This window comes from Jaculus jaculus, chromosome 1 (assembly GCF_020740685.1).
Source record: "Jaculus jaculus isolate mJacJac1 chromosome 1, mJacJac1.mat.Y.cur, whole genome shotgun sequence".
Lineage (NCBI taxonomy): Eukaryota > Metazoa > Chordata > Mammalia > Rodentia > Dipodidae > Jaculus > Jaculus jaculus.
This window is the reverse complement of record NC_059102.1, coordinates 157,530,991-157,556,348: the sequence shown is the minus strand read 5'-3', so window position 1 is coordinate 157,556,348 and position 25,358 is coordinate 157,530,991. Positions and strand designations below refer to the sequence as shown.

Sequence of the window (25,358 nt, the reverse complement as noted above, 5' to 3'; positions counted from 1 at the left end):
GCAACTTTCCGGGGCAAAGATCTGCTAGATGGATTTGGATTCCAAGAGGGGCCACCTGAGCATGGGCCAGCTCTTGTCAGCTGATTTTTCCCAGGTTGTTGGGCTACTGTTTCTCCTTCCCTGATTAGAGGGCTCAGGGGATTTTAGGCCTGGCACATATATATTTTTAATTTTTTTTGTTCATTTTTTATTTATTTATTTGAAAGTGACAGAGAGAGAGGGAGAGAAAGAGACAGATAGAGAGGGAATGGGCGCGCCAGGGCTTCTAGCCACTGCAAACAAACTCCAGACGCGTGCGCCCCCTTGTGCATCTGGCTAATGTGGGTCCTGGGGAAATGAGCCTCGAACCGGGGTCCTTAGGCTTCATAGGTAAGCGCTCAACCACTAAGCCATCTCTCTAGCCCTGGCACATATTTTATCCACATTCCTAGTATTTCTGTCTATATACAGAGATGTGGATCTGTGTTGCAGGGCAGAACCTGAGATGGCCTGCCTGCCACTCTGGCATCTCAGTAATAGCTACTTCTTGGCAGTCAGAGTCTGATGCTTTAAAAAAAAATAATTAAAAGTGTCTGAAAAATCATTTTTATTTATTTACTCAGAGAATATGAATATGGGCATGCCAGGACCTCTTTTCATTGCAAACAAACTCCAGATGCATACACCATTTTGTGTATCTAGCTTTATGTGGGTATTGGGGAATTGAACCTGGGCCTGTAGGCTTTCAAGCAAGTGCCTTTAACCACTCAGCAGTCTTCCCAGCCCTTAAAGGTGGTTCTTATATTTATTTTTTTTGGGGGGGGGGCGTTCAAGGTAGGGTCTCACTCTGGTCCAGGCTGACCTGGAATTAACTATGTAATCTCAGGGTGGCCTCTGCCTCCCGAGTGCTGGGATTAAAGGTGTGTGCCACCATGCCTGGCTGAATTTTTTTTTTTTTTTTTTTTTTGAGAGAGGGACTTGCTGTGTATCTCTAGGCAACCTGGAGCCTGAGATCCTCCTGACTTAGGCTTCCAGGTGCTGGGATTACAGCTATGTGTCAGTGTGACCTGCTGAAAGTAGTTTCTAGATGGTAAATTCTGAACATGTTCGTGTTCAGGGCCACTGGGCCTTTTCCTGTGACCTTGGGGATCTGGTGCAAGGGACTCATGACTTTGTTTTCCTTGCTGCCTGTGCCTGGCATTTGCAGAGCTTGCTCTCCTAATCCACCAATCTAAAACAAGCAGCTTTTCTCCAAAAGAAGTGACCTTCAAGTCGAGCCTGTGGGGCATGTTCAGGTCAGGACAGTGGCTGGGCGTAGGCAGTGGGCAAGCAGTACTGCGTGATGAAACCTTGCGCCCTCGCAGATGCCACCTGTCCTCACCCTGCCAAAAGGCCAGGGCACTCTTCTCACTGGCTTTGTCCTATTCTCTCTCCTGCCAGCATACATAAGCTCAGAGAGAATGTCTTTCAAGAGCATCAGACCCTCAAGGAGAAGGAACTTGAGACAGGACCGAAAGCCTCACATGGCTATGGAGGAAAATTCGGTGTGGAACAGGACAGGATGGACAAAGTAAGTGGGCGGGACCTCACTGTTGGTGGCGTCCTTCAAGCCTTTGCTTAGATCCAAGTGTGGCGCTGGTTTGTTGAGGTTCAGCTGCCCAGCAGAGTCCTCTGGATTCAACTCAGTCCGACCCAAAAGTGTAGTTCACGGTCTGGAGAGATGGTTTAGCAGTAAAGACGCTTGCCTGCGAAGCCTAAGGACTCAGGTTCAACTCCCCAGAACCCATGTAAGCCAGATGCACAAGGTGATGCAAGCTCACACATGTGCACAAGGTGGCACACACATCTGGAGTTCAATTGCAGTGTCCGGAGGCCCTGGTGCACCATCTGTCTCTCTGTCTCTCTCTCATTAAAAAAAAAAAAAAAAAGTGATAAAACAAAACAAAATTGTAGCTCACTTTTCTGGAGGCTCTTTTGGAAGTTGTCAGAGGGTCTGGCAGGTGGCTGAGGTATAGTGAGGCATCTCTGGGGGAGATTGGCAGCTTTGTGAGCAGGACAGGGTTTAGAAGCACCCTGCCCGTAGATGTCCTGCAGCCCTGCCTGTAATTCCGGCACATCGCACATGCTGTGCATGTCCACGGGGCAAAGTCAGATTGTACTCGGAGACTCCGCCGTAACTGACCAACACCATGCTGCATCTTCAGCATTCAGAGCATCGTGGCCCTCAGTGCAGGACCCCGGCGTGACTGTGCCGGGGCCAGGGGGACGCAGATGCTGCTGTACAGCTGTGGCTCAGACCCTGGTGAGTGGGCATTAACGGGTTCTAAGTGCAGACAATGCTGGGAGCTGCTACTGACCAAACCCTCAGAGAAGGGGGTGCAAGTGGCCTCTGTAGGGGTTGCTCCATGGCCGGCTGCTTTTCCTGAAGAGCTGACAAGTGGCCAGCACTGTCGTGACATTACGTGCGCTGCCATATCTGCTTGAGCCAACAGTGGGATCGTTGTCTCCAGCCCTCTGCTGCTGGATGCTGTGTGTGTGTGTGTGTGTGTGTGTGTGTGTGTGTGTGTGTGTGTGTATAAATACACACACACACACACACATATATATATATATATTTTTTTTTTTTGGTTTTTCGAGGTAGGGTTTCACTCTGGCTGAGGCTGACCTGGAATTCACTATGTAGTCTCAGGGTGGCCTCGAACTCTTGGCGATCCTCCTACCTCTGCCTCCCGAGTGCTGGGATTAAAGGCGTGCGCCACCACGCCCGGCAACACACATATATTTTTTAAGAGTCTTACTCTGGCCCAGGTTGACCTGGGATTTACTATGTAGTCTCAGGTTGGCCTTGAACTCACGGCAATCTTCCTACCTCTTCCCAAGTGCTGGGATTAAAGGCATGCGTCACCACGCCTGGCATTTTTTAATATTTTTTATTTTTATTTTTATTTATTTGTGTGTGTGTGAGAGAGAAAGGCAAATAGAGAGAGAGAAAGAGAATGGGTTCACCAGGTCTTCCAGCCTCTGCAAATGAGATACATGAACCACCTTGTGCATTTGGCTGATGTGGGTCCTTGGGGAATCAAACCCGGGTTGTTTGACTTTGCAGGCCAACACTTTAATCACTATGCCGTTTCCTAACCCAAGACCTCATCTTAAAAAAAACAAAATTGCAGAGTGTGGTGGTGCATGTCTTTAATTCCAGTGCTTGAGAGGGGCCGAGGTAGGAGGATCATCGTGAGGTCAAGGTCATCCTGAGACTACATAGTGAGTTCTAGGTCAGCCTGGGCTAGAGCGAGACACAACCTCAAAATAAATAAAATAAAATAAAAAATAAACTGATGCCAAGCCTGAGGATAAACTGTAGCTGACCTGTTTGTCACCTACCCTTTTCAGAACTGAAAAGAAAGGTGGGGTTCCAGTGTTCAGGATTGCATACCCTGAGCTGGACATGGCCTGTAGTCCAGCATGTCTAGGCAATCATGCATTTGCACGGTGTGGAGCCAGGAGCAGGGAGCTGCGGGACTCTACTTACACTTGGGCAGGTGTTGCCACGCCCCTTTCAAGTTATGTGGCTGTGGTCTTTGCTAGGGGCATCCTGCTTTGTCCTGTGTGGCTGTCCTGAGAACACACCCCGTCAGTCACAAAGCCGTCCCTCTGCCCATACTTTCATAGCTCTTTTCTTAAACTTCTTTTTTTTTAAAAAATTATTTATTTATTTATTTGAGAGCAACAGACGGAGAGAAAGAGGCAGAGAGAGAGAGAGAGAGAGAATGGGCGCGCCAGGGCTTCCAGCCTCTGCAAACGAACTCCAGACGCGTGCGCCCCCTTGTGCATCTGGCTAATGTGGGACCTGGGGAACCGAGCCTCGAACTGGGGTCCTTAGGCTTCACAGGCAAGCACTTAACCCCTAAGCCATCTCTCCAGCCCTTCTTAAACTTCTTTCCAATGAAAAGTCTTGCTGAGGAATACTTTTGGCTTGGCCTCCTCGCCTGGCTCTTTCACTAACCGTTTTCATGAGCACGATCCTGGAGCCTGAGGACGGGCCATTCGTGCCATGCGGAGGTTCTCAGGCTGTGGCCCGTGGCCTGCTGTCAGCTGCTGAGCTCAGCCGAGCCCAGGGGGAACACGCCCGGGGCTGGACGCGGAGGGGCTGCCGAGGGCCGGTGATGGCTGGAACACACGCCAAGCCGAGCGGTTCTGCCAAGCACGAAACAGATCCAATGAGGGTCATCTGCGGGGCAGCCAGGGTTGAGGTTGTAAACTAAAAAGATGGGCTTAGAGACATGTGACCCCAAGCCACATCCATGCTGGTTTCTGACCTTGCCTTATCATGAGCAGAGGCCACGGGAGGGCTGCTGAGCCAGGTGGTCACATCATTGCCAGCTGGTGACAATGCCAGTGTGGCCATTGTTCCAGAGAATACTGGAAGGGGCCAGGGTGCAGGCTGTGTTTTGCTGACCTTTGCTTCCCTCCTGGTAGATGTGTGACCTTGAAGAGAAGGCCCCAGAACCTGCATCTTTTATTTATTTATTTAAGAGAATGGGCGAGCCACTGCAAACAAACCCATGCACATGCACCACCTTGTGTATCTAGCTTATGTAAGTCCTGGAAAATTGAACCTGGATGCTTTGGCTTTGCAGGCAAGTGTCTTAATTGCTAAGCCATCTCTGCAGCCTCAGACACTGCATCCTTTCCTGACAGGAGCCAGGGTGCTGTTGGTAACATTAGAATGTAGTAGCTGGTGTTGGCCGTAGTACTTGGCTTCCACCTGCGGCATGTTGAGATGATGAGAGTGAATTTTCTCACTGGAGCGCACGCGTGCACGTGTGTGTGTGTATGTGTGTGTGTGTGTGTGTGTGTGTGTGTGTGTTTCAGTGAGGTTGGTGAATACAGGCTGTTTGTTCCGATTCTGGGGTCATGGTGTGAAAATGCCTCACTTTGAGACTGTTGACCACGTAAACAGATCTTCACAGTGGTTCTGCTGGGTCTGGCCTTCACACCCAACCCTGCTAAAAGCTTCTATCTGCAACTGGGGGCCATGGTCTGGGGACCCTTGGAGTTGCAGTGCATAGTGAAACTCTGCACAGGGTCTTGGCTACCATAGGGCGGTGGCACCCCCTTGGAGTCATCCTTAGGGTCAGGCTGGGTATGTATGATCCTAAAGGGTAAAAGCCTGCCTTCTGATAGGTTGTAACTCCTCTTAGTCCCGTGTGGATGGTGTTAGCCCTATACTGGGCTTGGAAGTATCTAATGCCTTGTATGTGGTCTTTGTTCCAGTCAGCTGTGGGTTGGGGCCTCCCCTTGGTCCTGTGTGGATCGCACAAGGCCTGCACTGGCCTGGGTGTGTCTAACAGCGTGTCTTTGGTCTTGGCTCCAGTCAGCTGTCGGCCATGAGTACCAGTCAAAGCTGTCCAAGCACTGCTCACAGGTCGACTCGGTCCGGGGCTTCGGAGGCAAGTTTGGTGTCCAGATGGACAGGGTTGATCAGGTGAGTGCTGAGGTGTGGAGGTGAGTATTGGGGCATTTCTAGCTCTGTGCCACCGCTGGGCTTGCCCTTTGACCACATACCACAGTGCCCAGGTGCCCTCTGGGTCTGTGGGACTGCCGGGTGGGGGGTGTGGTATTCGGACAAGAACTGGCAGGCTCTTCTGAGCCTGGGCTCTGTCTGAGGGAAAAGCAGCGATAAGTGAGGCCTGTGTGCTTGCTGTGTGGGTCACAGACGAGAGTGTGGCCCTCTCCCTTGATTTGTTCTCAAATGGTCCAGCAGAGGCCTTTCTGTCCACTGCCAGTGCTGCAGCGTGAAGGAGCAGGGTTCTGTGGTGGGCCTGAGCCTGCTCTGATCCTCATAACCACAGAGCTTCTGACACTTTGGTATTTATTTGAACTCAGCCTAGGAAACCAATGATCAAGAAGGGGACTTTTGGGGGGCTGGGGAGATGGCTTGGCGGGTAAGAGCACTTGCTGCACAAGCATGAGAACCTGAGTTCCATTCCCACTGCCAAGTAAAAAGCCAGGCATGGGCACACATGCCTGTAAACCCAGCCTTGCAGGGGGAGGAGACAGAAAATCAGTGGGCCTCATTGGTCAGCCGGTCAGACCAAAACCAGCAGCTCCAGGTTCTATGAGACACTCTGCCTCAAAGGAAACAGTGTGGGGGAGTGATGAGACATCTGATTTCTGCATGCATGTGTATCTGCACACATCACATTGCATACACCCTCTTCAAAAAAATGGGTTAAGCTGAACATAATAGCTTGTACCCATAATCCCAGTGCTTGGGAGGTGGAGGCAGGAGGCTTGCCATGAGTTCAAGACTACACTGGGCTACACAATAAGATCCTGTCTCAAAAAAACAAAAAAGCCCCAACAAATAGCAAAACATTTTAGTGTCTTGATTCCTGTGAATTCAGTGATAGTTTTAGAGGTATTTAAAAGCACATTTTGAGGCTGGAGAGACGGCTCAGGGGTTAAAGGTACTTGCTTGCAAAGCCTGCCAATGTAGGTTCATTTCCCCAGCACCCATATAAAGCCAGATGCAAAAAGTGGTGCAAGCATCTGCTGCTCATTTGCAGCAGCAAGAGACCTTGGCATACCTACACACACACACACACACACACACATACTCAAATAAGTACATAATCAATCCCAGCACACGGGAGGCAGAGATAGAATTGTGAGTTCGAGGCTACCCAGAGACTACATAGATCAGCCTGGGCTAGAGTGAGATCCTACCTTGAAAAATATAAATAAGTTAAGTAAATAAATAGGACGCTGAAGAGATGGCTCATTGGTTAAAGGCACTTACTGGTAAAGCCCACCAGCCCATGTTCAGTTCCCCAGTATCCATGTATAGCCAGCTGCACAAATTGGCATGGCATCTGGAGTTTATTTGCAGTGTGGCAAGAGGCCCTGGCTTGCCCATTCTCATTCTTTCTCTCCTTGCAAATAAATAAATGCATTTTTATTTCTCTGAGATGGGGTCTTGCTCTAGCTCAGGCTGACCTGGAACTCACTCTGCAGTCTCAGGCTGGCCTTGAACTTATGACAATGATCCTCCTTATCTGTGCCTCTGGAGTGGTGGGATTAAAGATGTGTACCACCATGCCTGGTGTAAATAAAATATTTTTTTAAAAAAAGTTACATGCTGGAGAGATGGCTTAGCAGTTAAGGCACTTGTCTGTGAAGCCTAAGGACTTAGGTTAGGCTCCCTAGAACCCACGTAAGGCAGATGCACGAGGTGACACATGTGTACAAGGCTGTGCACGCACACAAGATGGCACATGAGTCTGGAGTTCAATTGCAGTGGCTGGAGGTGCTGGCGTACCAATTCTCTCTCTCATAAGTAAGTAAGATAGCTGGGCATGGTGGTGCATGCTTTTAATCCCAGCACTCTGGAGGCAGAGGTAGGAGGATTGCTGTGAGTTTGAGGCCAGCCTGAGACTATAGTGTGAATTCCAGGTCAGCCTGGGCTAGAGTAAGACCCTGCCTCAAAAAAAAATCAAAATCAAAATAAATAAAATGAAAGCTCACTCCCCTCCCCCCTTCTTTTCACTGCAGTCTGCCGTAGGCTTTGAATACCAAGGGAAGACAGAGAAGCATGCCTCCCAGAAAGGTAAGCGGTGGAAGGTGCACAGAAACCTGGCTTGAGGGACAAGGACCCGTTCCCTGAATCGGCTCTGCAGCGCAGAGGCCGTGGCAGGAGGGACTGTGTGCTCTGCTGGGAGTTCCTGGTCACCGGGGTGTTGTAGGCTGTGTGGACTCGTTGGATGTGCAGAGAGCTGCCTCCCTTTGGTCGGAGCAGCGCTGCTCGCTGCAAAGCTAGCTCTCTGACTCGGTTGACAAACAAGGCTAGAAGGCAGAGCTGTTCCCCCACAGGGGCTGGCTTATGATGTCATTTTCATCTCCGGAGCCCTGGTCTACAGAGAAGCGGATCTATCCGTGTTTTCTGTTGTGGTTTTCTCCTGTTTTTGAGACATGGGTTTTTTTTCTTTTTTAATTTTTTTTTTTATTAACAACTTCCATGATTATAAAAAATATCCCATGGTAATGCCCTCCCTCCCCCACTTTCTCCTTTGAAACTGCATTCTCCATCATATCCCCTCCCCCTCTCAATCAGTTGAGACATGTTTTTTAGTTAGTTTATTTTTGGTTTTGAGGCAGGGTCTCACTCTAGCCCAGGCCGACTTGGAACTCTCTCTGTAGCCCCAGGCTGGCCTTGAACTCATGGATCCTCCTATGTCAGCCTCATGAGTGTTGGACTTAAAGGTGATCACCATCATGCCTGGCTGAGACATGGTTTTGCTATGTAGCCCAAGCTGGCATTAGACTCAACAATGCCTTACCTCCTAAATGCTAAGATTAAAGGTTTGGGGTACCTCACCTAACCAGTCATGGGTTTTTTATTGTTGTTGTTGTTTGTTTGTTTATTTTTGAGACAGGATCTCATGCTACAGTAAAGGCTAGTCTGGCTTGGTACTGACTATGGGGCCTAGGCTAGCCTTAAACTCATGGTGATCCTCCTGCCTCTGCCTCCTGACTACTTGGGATTACTGGTGTGAGCTACTAGATTTTTTTTTTTAAGATTTTAAAATTTTTATTTATTTATTTATTAGAGGCAGAGAGAGAGAGAGAGAGAATGGGCACACCAGGGCCTCTAGCCACTGCAAACGAACTCCAGACACATGCGCCACCATGTGCATCTGGCTTATGTGGGACCTGGAGAATCAAACCAGGGTTCTTAGGCTTTGTGGGCATGCGCCTTAACTGCTAAGGCATCTCTCCAGCCCAGCCAGTAGGTTTTTAAAGTGGGCAAGCACCTTAGTTTCTGTTGTACTTCACCCCCTTCCCAACTTTGGCTTTTTTATTTTTATTTTTCAGATAAGCACTCATACTGCAGCCTAGGCTAGCCTAGAACCCTTGGCCACCCTCCTCCCTTGGCTTGCAGCTTGCTGGGATCACAGGTGCACCCCACCCCAGCTGTACGCCTTCCTGCCTGTTAGTGCAAAGCAGTTGCACGCACAAAACAGGTTTTGTGTTTCTGTTTTGTTTTGAGACGGGGTGTCAGGCAGCCCAAGCTGGTCATGTACTCACTATATAGTTGAGGATGACCTTGAACCTCTGATCCTCTTGCCCGTATGACTCAAGTGCTGGCCTTACAGGTGTGCCCCACCACACTCAGTTTCTGAAGTGTAGGGGGTGAAACCCAGGGCCTCCTACACGTGTCCTCCCAACTGAGTTGCATCCACAGTCTGTACGCTAACACGGACATTTCAGAACGGTGGCTCCAACGCTGGGGATTCGAGACCCGCAACGCCGTGTCTGGCTCGCTCTGCGGAGAGTCAGCGTGTCCTCGGCTCATGCTGCCGCCCTGCCTGTGTCTCCTCAGACTACTCCAGTGGTTTCGGAGGCAAGTACGGTGTGCAGGCCGACCGCGTGGACAAGAGCGCCGTGGGCTTCGACTACCAGGGCAAGACGGAGAAGCACGAGTCCCAGAAAGGTGTGGGCGGGGCCCGGCTCCTCCTTGTTCCTTTGCAGATGAGTATTGTCCAAGGAGTGAACCTTAGTCCTTTTATCCTTCCATTTTGAAAAATAATATTTGTCTTTTTTTATTTATTTGAGAGAGTGAGAAAGAGGCAGGGGGGGGGGGGGAGAAACAGGATGGGCGTGCCAGGGCCTTCAGCCTCTGCAAATAAACTCCAGATGTACCTTGTACATCTGGCTCACATGGGTCCTGGAGAATTGAACCTGGGTCCTTCGCAGACAGAGTGCCTTAACGACTAAACCAACTGTCCAGCCCACATCCTTCCATTTTTGATAAGAACACCTTTTTGTTTTTTTTGGTTTTCCAAAGTAGGGTCTCACTCTAGCTCAGGCTGACCTGGAATTCACTATGTAGTCTCAGGGTGGCCTCAAACTCACGGTGATCCTCCCACCTCTGCCTCCGAAGTGCTGGGATTAAAGGCGTGCGCCACCATGCCCGGCTTCTTGACAAGAACATTCTTGAAAGCTGGTCCCCTTCCATGTGTTCCCTCCTTCCTGTTCTCTCCCTTGGGTCTCTGTTCATCTCCGTTCCTCTATAGGACAGGGTTACAGATGTGCGTGGCCCAGCCATTTACATGGTTTCTGGGGATTATACTCAAGATGTCTCAGGCCCTCATGCTTGCACAGGAAATGTCCTTAGCCACTGGACCCTCTCTCCAGTGCTAATAGTGCTTTTCCTATTTCCAGATTACTCCAAAGGCTTTGGTGGCAAGTACGGCATCGACAAGGACAAAGTGGACAAAAGCGCTGTTGGCTTTGAGTATCAAGGCAAAACCGAGAAGCACGAATCCCAGAAAGGTGTCTGCAGTGCCCTCCCTGCCACCCAGCTCTCTTACGGACAGGTGTAGACAGCCCCCAAAGAGGGAAGCAGAGCTTACGGTCCAGCCCCCGGAGTGGGCACAGTGCCCTTTTACCGGATAGTCAACACAGAGTGGGAACCCAATCAGTGGTGACATAAGGAACCCTACGTTTGCCCTTTTGGTTAAATCCCTGCAGTGTTGCACGCAGCGTCTGCCTCGAGGTCCGGTGTGAGCCGCATGCTCGGGTTGTCTGTTTAACTGCGGCTCTAAGTTACAGAGCCTTTCTGAGGGGGACCAGAGACTCCTCAGAGCCCTGCCAGGGTAGCTCAGGTCTAGGAGGGAAGTGTGTGTCTAACTGCATCAGGAACCTGCTTCCTCCCCATGTCCCAGGCTGCCTGATAACGCTAGATTGTGGCTTTCTGTTGTGCATGTAGACTATGTGAAAGGGTTTGGAGGAAAATTTGGTGTGCAGACAGACAGACAAGACAAGTGTGCGCTTGGCTGGGATCACCAGGAGAAATTGCAGCTGCATGAATCCCAAAAAGGTACATCCCCTCTGACTGCTTTTATACGAGGTCACCGTAGAAGTTTTTGTTCATTTCTCGATCAGCCGATGTGTTTTATGTTGACTGTATTTCTGTCACAGCAGTATCATTTCGTTTTGACTGTGTGAAGTTGTTCTATGCCTCCCACAGCTTTAGAAATCCCTGAGTGATAATGCCCCAGCCCCTCACCAGGGCCGCAGCCACCAGGAGTCAGGCTACCCGTGCAGTCCTCCTGCCCCAAAGCAGCCATTCTCTTGGCCCCTGGGTTCTTGTTTTAAAGTGGGCCACAGGTTCTGGCAGGGATACCTCCTTTTGGGGACGAGACACTGCGTAAGTGTCTTCCACGGAACTGCTCTCCAGCCCCCAGCATGCTGCCTTTCTAACCGAGAGTGTCTGGTCACAATGGGAGCCCTGGCCCAGGAGATCCAGTCTGAGGAGAGTGACAACCCCGCGGTCTGTCCCCAGCTGTCCTTGGCACAGCCAGTTTGGGGGCTGATACTCCGCGTGTTGTGTCTTCCTCCACGTACAAGGAGGTAGTGTGGGTAGGACCCAGTCCTCAAAGCGCAGAGTGGCTTTACTGGCCATTGACCTACAGCCCTTAGCTGGATTTTCGTCCTTGGCTGAAGCGTTCTGGGTTTAAGTTTGTTCCCTGACCTTTCAGTCACCTTCAGCCCATCAGGTCCTGAGCTCGGCAGAGCTCTCGTTCCTCTAGACGCTCGAGTCTGACATCTCACTTGCTCCTGTGATTCTAACGCGAGCTGTTTCCTCTCTCCGCTGTGTTCCCCACTGTCGCGTGCGGACTTCCAGACTATAAGACTGGTTTCGGAGGCAAATTTGGTGTTCAGTCCGAGAGGCAGGACTCCTCCGCTGTGGGGTTTGATTACAAGGAGAGACTGGCCAAGCACGAGTCCCAGCAAGGCACAGTTGCCCCGCCTCCTCCGCCCTCCTCTGCAGTGCAGCCACTTCTTGCACAGGCTTCGGGGTTCATCGCGGCCCTGCCACCAGCTCTTGCATCCCTCCCCCGTGGGGGCGGCCTCCACTCCACTTAATGCTGGGGTGCTATTCACCTGTAACTAGGTCTCCTTTCTTCTCCTGTTTTTTTTTTGCCCTAACCTTTAGCATTTGGGTCAGGCAATCTGCAGGCTCCATCACTGTGAGCCCACAACATGTGTAGTTTCTAGAACAGCCTATGGTCTCACAACAGCTTCCTTCCTGCCCAAATCACGGAGCAAGGCCATGTCACCTCTGACACCATGGGAAGTGGGTTTGTTCCAGCAAGCCCTGGTATGAGCCAGAGAGAGCGAGGCAGATGTCTCCTGTGTGGTCTCTGTCTTTATTTGTGGTGGTGTTTTTGGCTGGGGTGAAGGGTTTTGTATGTTCGTTTTTTTTTTTTTTTTTTTAATGACACCATCTGTGTGTAGCATCTATACATCCACGCAGTAGGCACACACAGGTGCAAGGAGGTAGTGAGTCGTAGGTAGCACTGGGTCTGAGCAGTTGGTTGTTTTCTATAGAACAGGAGAGGGTCATTCCATATCTGCCTGAGAGGTCAGAACCGGTCACTCGAACCTGGTGCAGACGTGGAGGCAGGACACTCCCTAACGTTCAGGGGACACTGAAAGCTGGCCTAGCAGGCGCATGGAGAGGCTGCATGACAGTGTGACTTTCATGTGGATGTGTGTTGCTGCGACAGACATACTTGGCTGGTAGCATTTCCACATGGAGTTTCTTTTTTTCTTTTGAAAAGCAAAGAGCACCAACTGCGATTGGGCCTCCCCTTAGTGCTCAGTAGAGCAGGCCTGCAGGAACGTGAGAGTGAGGCCCTGGCCGTGCGGAAGACTGTGCTATTGAAGTGGTGCACTGCAAAGGCCTGTCCTGTGCCCTCCTTCCTTGGCTTCCTTCCTGCCAGCCTGCAGCCCATTCCCTCTTCCCCAGCCCCCCCGGTGAATGCCGGCAGCATGCCCACGCCCGTCCTGCTCCCTGCCTGCACTGGGCACCGTGGTTAGACAGAGCTGGCCTTGCAAGGAATGCCTGTGCTCAGGCAGCTGTCCTGCCCCTCTGCTCTGGCGCGTACCCCCGGGCTGTCTCTTGATCTGTCTGCACGATTGCTGGTCTGGCCTCGGCACAGCCTCACCTGAAGTCCTGTGCTCTGCCGTCTTTCAGACTACTCCAAAGGATTCGGTGGGAAGTACGGGGTGCAGAAGGATCGGATGGATAAGGTAAGGGTTGGGAACTGCGGGGGCTCTTGGTGCACCTAGCACTTCTGTGGAGATGCCTTCCAGTGGGTCCTGCACCCGTGGTGCTGGAGGTCTGTCCTCCAGTAGGCCCTGCGGGTGAATTGCCATCCTGCTGAGGGGACAAGACCTCCCAATACTTGGGAAGCTGAGGCAGGAGGATGTCACATTCCACGTCAGCTTAGGCAACACAGAAAGACCCTGTCTCTTGGGGACCATACAGAATAGAATAGGCAGTTTCTTCTTTCCTAAACAGATCTGAGTCCAGATGTCCTATAATCCTAGCATTTAGAGGTAGAGGCAGGAGGATCAAGAGTTCGAGGGTAGTCTTAGTATTAGCCACGTGGTGAGTTTGAGGTCAGCCTTGGCTACATGAGACCCTTTCTCAAAGCAAACAAAAAGCAAAAAAGAAGGCCAGGTGGGTGGCGCACGCCTTTAATCCCAGCCCTCAGGAGGCAGTGGCAGGAGGATCACTGGGAGTTTGAGGTCACCCTGAGACTACATAGTGAATTCCAGGTCAGCCTGGGCCAGAGTGAGACCCTACCTTGAAAAACCAAAAAAGAAAAAAAAAATCTGAGGGACCCTAGGACAGGGTTGGGGTTTGGCAGGCTGGGATCCTAGTGGTGTCTGCAGCAGAGCTGGGGTTTGGCCTCAAATATATGGAGGAGGAAGAGGTCAGTGTGACCCCAGGTACTTGGCAGGGTCTTGATGGGTGGAGTCAGTGAAGGTAAGTCTGCCTGTGGCCAGACAGATCACTGGACTAGTAAGGGGTGGGGTGGGAGGGGGAGCGAGTGGTTTGCTACTAAAGGGATGCCCGCAAGATGGCAGAGGTCATCAGCAGAGGCTGGGTGAGGTGGCATGGGATCCCGCCAGGTATCTGGCAGCTAGTGTCCTCTGGGGCACAGGAGGGAGGAGCTGCTGCTTATGGTAGTAGTGAGTGCAGTGGGTGGTGTGGCCATCCCATTTGTCACTCAGGGCCTGTGCATGGCATGGCAGTAAGTGGCTGGGCCACCTTTGCTGGACTGCAAGCATTTGATGTGAGAGTGTCTGCGGATATGTGAGTCGGGTTGAACTGTGAAGCTGGCTTTGAGGAAGTTTCTGTCTCGCGTCTGTGGTTGGCGGTGAGGGCGATGGCGGTGACCGCAAACCTTGTGCACTCTGAGAAAGGGGAAGTGTGAGGTCAGGATTGCCTTTTCCGACCCTGCCGAGTGGCTCTTGTGGTCTGTGGTGCAGTGGAGGATGCCAGAGCTCAGAAAGGTGACAATCGAGCCCAGAAACCCAGGGTCCTGTGCAGCGGGATCAGGACCCAGGCCGCTCAGTGAGGCTGTCCCCGAGAGCAAGGTGGCTCGCTGAGGACTTGGTCTGTAGTAGTTCGTCCTGTGGTGGGTTGACGTGCGATTGACTGCCATGTGTTTGCTGAAGTGCCAGCCTGTTCTATGGAACGTTCAGGGTGGCTTTGGACAGACATGAGTGACCTGAGGGCAAGAGTGGCCACTCTAGTAGGCTCCAGAGGCAAGCTGTTCAGAGAGGGGAGCGGGGTGGAGTGAGGGCGGACATGGGCAGGAAGGAGCTGGGGCTGAGGGGAGACCCAGGATGCACTGAGTGGGAGAGATGGGAGTCTGCGGTCAGTAAGCTGGGTTGGGGCTGGGTGTGGTTCAGTATTGGACTAGTGCTTGCCTGTTGTACACTGTGTCCTGGGTCCCACAAGAACAACAAAAACAAAAACACACACAGACACACACAGAAACCGGAGTGGTAACGTGTGTGTTAGGGGAGGGCAGGCACAGGAAGGTGGGGCTGGTGAGACGTAAAAAGGCATGGGCATGGACAGTGAGTCCCCCAAGTGTGTGCCAAGTAGGGGCCAAGCAGCCCGAGACCGTGGAGCAGGCGGGAACTTTCTGGACATCTGGGTCGCAGTTGTTCTAGAAGAGAAGGATGGGGCCGCTTTTTTAGGGGTCAGTGTATCTGGGAAGAGAGCAGATATTCGACGAGAGCATCAGAGTGGCTGAAGCCTTAGCCAGAGCCTAGTACAGCTCTGACTTTCTTAGCTGGGAGCGGCTGGCTCCGAGAGGGCAGGCGGGTGACAGCTGCTCTGCCCCCTCTGGAAGTCCTTCCCTGGTGGGCTCAGTTCCCCTGGGGAAGGGGCCCGGGTGTTGGGGCCAGTGGGGAAGGTCAGGTTGATTGTAGCCCCTCTGGAGTCACCTGTGGTGAAGGGCAGCACACTTTTGCTGAGAGGGGCACCCCTGGCCTCCATTTGGTCACTGTCCTGCAGAGGGAGCGATGAGTGAGAATTCCCAACTTCTTTCCTTGTCTCCACAGAATGCATCCACCTTTGAAGACGTGGCACAGGTGCCCTCTGCCTACCAGAAGACTGTGCCTGTGGAGGCTGGTGAGTATTCCCAGATGCATCGCAAGGTCTTTGGTGGGGGGAGGAAGCATCCATGCTGTGAGGTCTAGGATGGCTGAGGGAGATGCCTTGCCCCACGAGTGGAGCCAGGAGCAAGTGGCATTCGCAGGGTGCAGTGTGGCTGCGGGTTTGGGGAAGGAACGGTACTTTCTGACAGGGTCCGTTGATGCCTGTAGAGTTGAAGGGGGCCCTTCGGACCCAGTTTAAGAGGTGCTTCAAAGTGTGGAGATGGGTTAGATGTGTCCCCATGGGTCCTCGGACTCCCGTTGACCAGATCCTGGAAGCAGGGTACACAGTCCCCTCCCTTCCCACTAGCCCATTGGTCCCAGCTGTGGCACCTGTGAGAAAAACTAGAGGCACCTTGACCTCTCACTTGGAGGTGAACCTTTTTCTGGGGAGACACAGACAAGTGTTTGCCCTCACCTGACAGGGTACCCGATAGACGAGAGGCCAGTTCTACCCAAGCCCATGCTGGCAAGCCAATGAGTCTACCGGGCTTCCGTCCTTACAGAGGGCGGGCGAGGGGTCTTTACATTTGTGTGCAGACCTCGGAGCAGCCATGGCTTTGAAAGGTCTCCTCCCTGCATGGGTGACTTCCCAATAGCTGCATAGACAGGGCTCCTTAGCCATAGATCTCCCACCTCTCTATCTCCCTGCGAGCCATGAGACCTCAGGCAGCATTGCATGCAGCTGGTCCAGGGTCTGATGTCCATCCACATCCTCTGTGGAGGAATGTCAACAGGCCCAACCTCATGAGCAGTCACAGCTGCTTCTGATAAAGGTGGCAACAGTGGTTTTTCTCAGACTGTGTTGCCCAGCAGGTTTGGGGAAGGAACGGTACTTTCTGACTGGGTCCGTTGACGCCTGTAGAGTTGAAGGGGGCCCTTCGGACCCAGTTTAAGAGCTGCTTCAAAGTGTGGAGACGGGTTAGATGTGGCCCCGTGGGTCCTCGGACTCCCGTTGACCAGATCCTTTGTGTCACACAACAAACTGCCCAGCTATTGGGGTGTCCCTTCCCCTCTTGATGAGGACGACCGTGCCTGCGGCTACCTGATACCCCGGCACGGCTTTTGTCCTCGTGAGGTGCAGAGGCAGATGTCCTTCTCTTTCCCCTAGTGACCAGCAAGACCAGTAACATCCGAGCAAACTTTGAGAACCTGGCAAAGGAGAGAGAGCAGGAAGACAGGCGGAAGGCGGAAGCGGAGCGAGCACAGCGGATGGCCAAGGAAAGGCAGGAGCAGGAAGAGGCCAGGCGGAAGCTGGAGGTGAGGGGCAACGCTGCCCGCTGTGCGCCTGCCAGGACTTGCTGCTCTGGCCTTCTTTTCTTGTTTTTTTCCCCCATCGGAGGCAGGCGGGTCTTACACTTCATGCTATAGCTGACCCGGGACTTGCTGCTGCCCTCCTGCCTCAGTGTCCCGAGGGCTGGATTGCAGACATGCCTCACCACGCCTGGCCAGGGCATTCCTGAAGCAAGCATCATTTGCTCACACATTAGGCTCAGCCGCACACTAATACCCTCACGTGGTGGCCAGCAGTGGTCAGTCCTAGCCCCGCTTTGTCGAGCTGCCAGTGGTCAGTGGCCTCCTGTACTCTACCAGGTGCCTTTCTGCGGGCCTGTTGGAGGATGCCGTGAGGCCGCTTTCTATGTGGTTCTGGCCACTGCTTCAGTTGAGGAAGTGGGCAGGGAGGAAGGCCTCGCCTTCCTGAAACTTCTCAGGATGCAGGGCGTTGCCATTGAGAGCAGTTTCTTCACACCCAGCTAGACTCCGCAGGGGCTAGCAGGAAAGCCATGCCCGTAGATGCACTGACACTGATGAGCATAGCTTAGCCACCATTACCTGGAGTTGGAGTCAGGTTCTCATTGCTGGCAGAAATCACCCAACCAAGAGCAGCTTTTGGGAAAAAAAAAATGGGTTTATTTTGGCTTACAGACTCGAGGGGAAGCTCTACGATGGCAGGCGGAAACAATGGCATGAGCAGAAGGTAGACATCTCTTGGCCAACATCAGGTGGACAATAGCAACTGAAGAGTGTGCCAAACACTGGCAGGGGGAAACTGGCTGTGATACCCATGAGCCCATCCCTAACAATACACAGCCTCCAGGAAGTGTTAATTCCCAAATCTCCATCAGCTGGAACCTAGCATTCAGAACACTTAAGTTTATGGGGGACACCTGAATCAAACCACCACACCTGGGCAGCCACAGCTGCCACCCCTTTCTGTAGTCCTGGCATTATGTGGGTGGCTGTCCTTACTTGCAGCTCTCTGGGCAAGGAAGTAGAAGCCACAAAAACATGCACAGAACTGTTTTGTTAACCACGAGGCTTCATCTGAGATGGCTGCTTCCTTCTTGAGGAAGTGTTAGGGGCTGAGATCCCATAGGGATATTGCTGGCAAGAAAACACCCTACCAAGAACAGCTTGTGGGAGGAAAGGGTTTATTTTGGTTTACAGGCCTGAGGGGCAGCTCCATGATGGCAGGGGGAAAATGATGGCACCCCCTGACCAACATCAGGTGGACATCAGTAGGAGGGTGTGCCAAACACTGGCGAGGAGAAGTTGGCTATAATACAGCTAGGCCCAGCCCCAACAATACACTTCCTCCAGGAGGTTCCAGTTCCCAAACTGCCACCAGCTGGGGACCTAGCAGTCAGATCACAAGTTTATAGGGGACACCTGAATCAAACCCCCACAGACCTCATGGGGGACAATGGGAGGCATGTGGTGTGGGCAGATAGTACTGGGAGCACAGGCACTGAGAAGCTAGCCCAGTGTGTGTGAGGACACCCAGCGAGGTGTGGGAGGAATAGTGAGTCTGTGGCATGTGCCTGCATTGCCCGTAGAGACCACACTTCTCCCGCTTTACAAAGTAAGGTAGGTAAGTATAATGCCTATATGGAATGCCCCCCAGCTTTTCTTTTTCTCTTTTGGTTTTTGGAGGTAGGACTTCACTCTAGTCCAGGCTGACCTTGAACTCGTCGTGATCCTCCTACCTCTGTTTCCCGAGGGCTGGGATAAAAGGTGTGCACCACCACACCTGGCTCCTCTTCTTCTTTTAAGTTTTATTTATTTGAGAGATAGAGAGAGAGGGCACACCAGGGCCTCCAGCCACTGCAAATGAACTCCAGAAGCATGTGCCACCTGTGCATCAGGTTTATATGGGTCCTGGGGAATCGAACCTGGGTCCTTTGGCTTTGCAGGTGAGCACCTTAACTGCTAAGCCATCTCTCCAGCCCTCATTTTTTTTTTTTCCTGCCCTGTTTGGATTTTTGATAGAGAGTTTTGTTCTAGCTTAGGCTGACCTGGAATTCACTATGTCATCACAGGGTGGCCTTGAAGTCATGGATATCCTCCTACCTCTGCCTCCCAAGTGCTGGGATTAAAATCATGTGCTACCACTCCTGGCTTCCTCCCTTTTAAGTGATTTCTGCCTTCCTCATCCTACTGCTGGTGTGGACCAACTTGGTCACGTGGGCTTTAGAGCCCTGTTTAGATTCTTTCCAGGCTCGCTTGCCATTCATCTTGCTCTTCACCCCCTATCATTTCTTCCCTCCAAATAATTTCTGGCCGTGTCGTCCTCATCCCACATCCTCTTGGCTTACAGAAGCACCCCAGACTCAAATGAGGTGACTGAGGAGGCTGGACCTAATTCTTGTGCGACTCAGTCTGACTGGTGTCAGACACGGTTTCTTCACAGCCAGCTGGTGTTGGAGGGGCCATCAGGAGACCCCATGGCCTGCAGTTGGTGAAGCAATCCACCGCTGTGTCACCAGCCTGGACATCGGTTCTGCCCTCAGACACATGGGACACAGCACCTCTTGGAGTGTCACCTGCGGTGATTGCCAGAGCAGTCCTGGTGGTTTAGGGCAGGCCAAGCCCCAGGATGTTCATGTATGCAGTGGGGGCTGGGGGGGAGAGTGTTCTCAGCCAGAGAAAGCCGTGTGACCATCCCTACTAGACAGGCCAGGAGTGGACAGGTGGGATTCAGACCCTGCCTCTGGCTCCCTGGCTGTGTCACTCTGTACATCCCCCTTGGGGACACACAGTTCTCAGCAAGTGTCCTGAGCCCTGCTTCCCTGGGCAGTTAAGATGACCCCCATTTGATTCCACACAGCCCTACAGGCTGTGTGCCAAGAGGCATCGGCCAGCTGTGTCTCGGAGGCTCTCGGTGGGCTTCTGGTCTTGCCTCAGCTTTTCCAGGCTGCTTGAGTTCCTTGTCTTATGGCCATTTTATGTCCCCCACTCCTGCTGTCCTTGTCACTCCTAGCTATCTCCCTCTTCTCTCCCTTGTGTTAGCACTTTGTTGGTTTTTTTTTTTTTTCTTTTCTTCTTGAGGTAGGGTCTCACTCTAGCCCAGGCTGACCTGGAATTCACTATGGAGTCTCAGGGTGGCCTCGATCTCATGGCAATCCTCCTGCCTCTACCTCCCGAGTGCTGGGATTAAAGGTGTGTGCCACCACGCCCAGCTGTGTTAGCACTTTGGGATGACATGCCTCCCCTGAAAGAGCCTTCCTTGCCAGCACGTCCCCAGAGGCCTTTCTCGGGGTACTACCGGCCTCTCAGGGCAAGTGTCTTGTAGTGTCTGGCCACAGCAGCCTACCTGCCAGTCCCTAGAGAGCCTTGTCTGCCCCACGTGCAGAATGTTTCCACCCCACCCCATGACCCCTGAGACTCGGCCCGGGACAGCACGGGCTCAGAACCCCAGGCATGGACGTGAGCCGAGGCAAGATGCAGCACTGGGTCTCGGCCTGCTGGCGCTCCTGCCCTCTGCCCAGCTAAGCACACCTTGGTGCCCACGTGGTGTCACAGGAGTGCCTAGGGTCACCAAGGCCTTGGGGACCCAACTGACTGTGACCTTGACTCTGAGGCCCCCCACCCACAGGAGCTTGGTGTTTTATGCTGTCCCATTGCCACCCTCTCCTGGCGTTTCCCATGGCTTCTGGGCTGACCTGACAATCGCGTCATTGCTGTATGTTGTAGGAGCAAGCCAGAGCCAAAACACAGACGCCTCCTGCTTCCCCCACTCCTCAGCCGGCTGAGGAGAGACCACCATCGAGCCCCATCTACCAGGTGCGTGTGTGCATGGCCCCTCGGATTACCGCCCTCACCAGCTTCTCGCCCCTCCCGGCCTGGGTGCCACACTGCGGTGTTCTGCGCTAGGCTGGGTGCGGCGGCATGTTGCGGTCTTGATGTGTGCCACTTGCCCCTTCTGTGGCCCTGGAGTGAGGTGCCCCTCCCAAGGCGGCCTTCCTCACCCCTGGGCAGCCCATTCCAGCATGGCCACCCTGTCCTGAGGGCCCTGTCCTGCTTTGACTGGCCACAAGGGTCATGTGCGGGTGTAGACGGGTCCGACAGCTCAGCCTGAGCCCCCCCAACACAGTTCACAGTGCCTAGTGGGGTGTGAGTTGCTGACTTCCTCTGAGGACCTGCGATCCCTGGTGGTCCCCCTCACTCGGGAGAATTGAGTTAGAGCGGAGCCCTGCTGCCCGCCAGCATGGTTGCTCTGGGCAGTCAGCTGGCGTGACTGAGTGGCACCCAGCAGAAGGACAATGGCTGTGGGCGCCCCGGTGGCCTTGGAGGGGTGAGGAGTGGCCGTGCAGCATGAGGCCTGTACGCTTGTCCTTCTGCAGGACGCGGTCTCCTTCAAGGCAGAGCCAATCTACCAGAGCCGCGCAGGCGGGAGTGAGCCCGAGCCCGCAGGCATCCCCGAGGCTGGCAGCCAGCAGGGCCTGGCCTACACCTCCGAACCCGTCTATGAGACCACAGAGGCCCCAGGTCACTACCAAGCAGGTAAGGGTCCCCAATCCAGCTCCACTTGGGAGGGAAGGACCCCAAGAAGTCTCTTGTTCCCCTCAAGGAGGAACGACTCAGTGGGGTGTAAGTTCTTTGTCCCCCTGCTAGAGAGGGGAAGACTGGACACAGTGCTCCCCAGCAGGACAGTGACTCCTGTCAACGGGGTCCTGGCATGGTCCCTGCTCTGTGAGGGGAGCTCTCCACAAGAGCTGTGCTTGCCACAGAACCCCAAGGATGCGAGTTCCCACAGGGTCAAGATGGGTGACAGAAAAGGTGGCTTCTTTACTTTGAAAATGATCATCCCATGATGTATTAGTCAGGGCAGTGTTAGCCCCATGTTCCACCTGGAGCAGTGTGGGGATGGGCGCTCCACCTGAGCCACTTCATCGAAGAACAGAGGGGCTAGCCTGAGTTACTTCATCTAAGAGCAGAGGGGCTAGCCTTTGCTCACTTGTCTCAGTGGCTGCTGAGCTTGCCTGAGACTTTTTCTATCCTCCATTCCTCCCTCCCTCTCTCTGTGTCCCCCCCCCTTTTCTTTGAGGTAGCCTAGCCTAGGCTGGCCTGGAACTTACTCTGTAGTCCCAGGTTGGCCTTGAAGTCACAGTGATCCTCCTACCTTGGCTTGCCAAGTTCCCGGATTAAAGGCATGCGCCACCCAGCACGCCTGGTTTACTTTCTCAGTGTTTTTGAAACTCTCACTCTGTAGCCCAAGCTGGCCTTGAACTTGGGGTAGTCCTCCTCCCTGGGTCTGCAAGCATGAAACACCAAGCTCACCTTGACAAAGCGGTCTTGGTCTCATCGTGCTGGCCCCGTCCGCTGAGCGCCGTGAGGCTGGCAGTGTCTTCTCGCTTGGAACACTGGCACCCTTTTCTGCTGTTTCTCTGGTTTCCCCCATCCCAGCACCTGCCAGATAGGAACCAGGCTCTCCTGTGGTCTCTTTTCTGGCAAGTTCTTTGCTGTGCCATCTGGAAACAGCTCAAACAGGAAGTGTGGCTGGGGGCTTCGGCAGTCTCAGCTGTTTCCCTCTCCGCTTTCAGAGGAAGACACTTACGATGAGTATGAGAGTGAGCTGGGCATCACGGCCATCGCCCTCTATGACTACCAAGCTGGTGAGTACCCACCGTGGGCCGCCACAGGGTTCCGGTCTCAGGCGCAGTTCCTCAGAGCCCCTCTCCCGAGTCTGCTTGCAGTGGTATTGCAGTGTTATTTCATTTTGAGCTGAGGCTGGCCTTGAACTCACGAGCTTAAGCGGTCCTCCTGCTGAGACCACAGGCACACTGTGCCTGAGTATAATTTTTAAAAGAAACAATGTGTTTCTGAGTAACTTTAGAAAAGTTGCCAGTATGATGCCCAGAACCCACGTGTCTTCCTGCCGATTCTGTCTCTCTGTTCCCACCCATTATCTTGAGTTTTCTTTGAACCCTGGAGAACCTTAGCTTCGGGTTCCAACATCCTGAACATACTTGCCCTCCCTGTGAGGATGTCACAGCCCATTGTGCCGCCTTGTTCACAGCGGTCCCTTGTGGCAAAAGAATGTGGCTCTTCCCAGCACTCTGGAGGCAGAGGTAGGAGGATTGCTGTGAGTTCAAGGCCACCTTGAGAATGCAGAGTGAATTCCAGGTCAACCTGGGCTAGAGTGAGACCCTACCTCAAAAAAAAAAAATAAATAAAAGATTGTGGCTCTTCCTTCTATTGATGTCAGCTATGTCTGCCCCTCACCAAGCCCCCACCCTTAGCACTGTTTTATGGGGTGCCTTGGTGGGGCTCCCCGAAGTGCTCAGGCTCCTTGGATGAGAGGTTTCCTGCCTTTTCTTCCTTCTGAACAGGGAAGCTGCAAGGCCTCCCTCAATGTCGCTTCTTTGTGTAAACATCTCCTCGTACGTGTGTGTGCTCAGTGACATGTTGACATCTGTGCGTGCGTTGGCTACTTCTGGCTCATGGCCTCGGTAGTTGTCTAGACTTTCCCTTGCCACACGTATAACCACTCTCCTCAGAATGCCCTGCAGCCCCCACTCCTCCGGCATGGGCGGCTTGGCCTTGGTGGCCCTGTCTGTTTAGCTAGTCAGGCGGTGCTTGCATCGGAGTCTCTCCTCCCTCCCCAGCGGGCGACGATGAGATCTCCTTTGACCCTGACGACATAATCACCAACATTGAAATGATTGACGACGGCTGGTGGCGCGGGGTATGCAAGGGCAGGTACGGCCTCTTCCCTGCCAACTACGTGGAGCTGCGGCAGTAGGGCAGCGGGCGCCATCGCCGGCCCGGGCGCCGAATTCACACTACGGATCATCTTTGCGGGTTTGGGGTTTGTTTTGGGTTTTTGGGGGTTTTGTTTTTTTTCCGAGGGAGGGAGGGGGATATACATATGGCCTTTATATTTAATACTTTTGCTGATGCTTTTGAAGATGTCTATGCCACAGAATTCGCTAATATATTGTAATCATGTTCCTTAGGAGACCTTGGGTAATGACTTTGATCCATCAAAGGTATTTTCTTTTTTTCTGCCAAGTTGGCTGTCGGTGTATAGCCAACTCGGGGGTCTGTCGTTCTCCCGAGGTCAGTAGGTAGTGCATGTGTCCTTATGCCCCTTGCGACAGTCGGGGATCTCCCAGGACAGAGACGAGAGGAAAGGGGCAGACGGACCGAGACGAGGTGAATTGCTAGAAAGCACAGGAGGCGCGCCGGCACCACATGGGACACCCTGTCTTTCTTACTGAGAAACTGTGTTGTTTTCGACCCCCTTAAGCCAGGCCCCTGGCTTCCTCCTGTGTCACCCTCGCCTCCTCAACTCACCCTGGTCTCCGCACCTCCCCCGATGCCCCAGCCTCCTGCTCAGCCTCTTTTGCCCTTCCACGAAGTGTCACCCGGTTCGTCCGCCGCTCCCCTCCCTGCCGTCTCAGTGCTGGGCCCGTGGCGACAGGCTGTCTTAGATGCGCCAGACCCTGGGGACGAGCTCGGCCTTGCGGGCACAGGGCTGAGGTCTCGGCCCCGGGCTCGTGGCTCATGGCACTGTGCCGCGTGTCGGCTACAGGAAGGCAAGTGCCTTCTCCCTGGAAACTTTCAGAAGCATGCTCCTACCAGGGGAGCTGCATCCTGTTTGCCAAATAATCATGTTCAGTCATAATAAAATCCAATTAACGTATGTGAGCGTGAGCGAGCCAGTGTTCTTACCCCAGGCCTCTCCCGGAAGCTGCAGTCCCCGAATCACCTTCCACTCCTGTGTGGGGACACGCTCACTCAGCTGTACTAAGCTGGTCATATAGACAGTTGGACAGTTTGTCCTTCTGACGCAGCAGTAGGTGGGCCCTGTGTTGGGACAGTTGACATTTCTGCAGTCCCCGCCTCTCCGTGATTAGGCCAGGTCTTATATATGACCTACCATATCTGGAATTCTGTAGCACACCTCATAGGTATGATTTTTGTAATTAAATACTCAGAATAAACTTTTTTTGGATCCACTTTCTGTGTGGTCTCCTTTGATGCTCCATCACCACGTTGGGCGCTGGAAAGTGGCATTGGCACCAGGTTCCCTGGTGGCCCGCATCAAGGCCGCGGGAGTGCTCTTGTGGCTCCGGCGGCCTTGCCCCGAAGGCTGTGCCCCGCTCTCAGAGGTGATTTTGGCTAACATGTTCTCTCAGGTCACTGGGATTTGGGCCCAGGATTCCTAGCCAGTGAGAAGATGCCATGTTTAAATTAGCACTGTCTAAGTTAAGTCCTCAGGCGGTTGCAGTATAATGTAAGGGGCCATTCCCTCCAGGGCATAGGTCATGAGTGAGGAGATGGCAGAAGTCGGGCAGTGTCGCTGCTGGCTGCGCAGGGAACCAGGCTTCTACCCTGCCTAGGTGGCCAGATCTTGGGAGCTCCCCCAGCCAGTGGCCGAGGGAGCCGCTTTCTTTAGCCTGCCTGCTCCACAGTTTCCATCATGGCAGTCTGACTAAACCTCAGGGGCAAGTCGGGCCGTGACCTGTCAGGGTATTGTTCTCGCTCCCTCTGAGGCAGTGGGAGAATAATTCAGGCATACCAGCCCCCCTCCCCACTCCCCCAATAGTCACCTATGACGG

At 53.2% G+C, this 25,358-nt stretch overlaps 1 protein-coding gene across 4 annotated transcripts in view; it reads left to right on the top strand.

Annotated features, from left to right (window-relative positions):
* Nucleotides 1-24,755, top strand: part of Cttn (cortactin) — a 34,940-nt gene extending 10,185 nt beyond the window's left edge. For 2 of the 4 annotated variants that reach the window (XM_004654237.2, XM_045156586.1), the window contains exons 5-18: nt 1,420-1,549; nt 5,357-5,467; nt 7,537-7,591; nt 9,365-9,475; nt 10,207-10,317; nt 10,754-10,864; nt 11,672-11,782; nt 13,028-13,083; nt 15,418-15,487; nt 16,622-16,770; nt 20,485-20,574; nt 21,135-21,294; nt 22,335-22,406; nt 23,400-24,755. In XM_004654237.2, the coding sequence (XP_004654294.1) occupies nt 1,420-1,549; nt 5,357-5,467; nt 7,537-7,591; nt 9,365-9,475; nt 10,207-10,317; nt 10,754-10,864; nt 11,672-11,782; nt 13,028-13,083; nt 15,418-15,487; nt 16,622-16,770; nt 20,485-20,574; nt 21,135-21,294; nt 22,335-22,406; nt 23,400-23,536 (1,474 nt within the window). In that variant the 3' untranslated portion in view covers nt 23,537-24,755. The remainder of the gene's footprint in view (nt 1-1,419; nt 1,550-5,356; nt 5,468-7,536; nt 7,592-9,364; nt 9,476-10,206; nt 10,318-10,753; nt 10,865-11,671; nt 11,783-13,027; nt 13,084-15,417; nt 15,488-16,621; nt 16,771-20,484; nt 20,575-21,134; nt 21,295-22,334; nt 22,407-23,399) is intronic. The other 2 variants (XM_004654238.2, XM_045156598.1) reach the window with 2 other exon arrangements.
* Nucleotides 24,756-25,358: the final 603 nt, after the last annotated feature.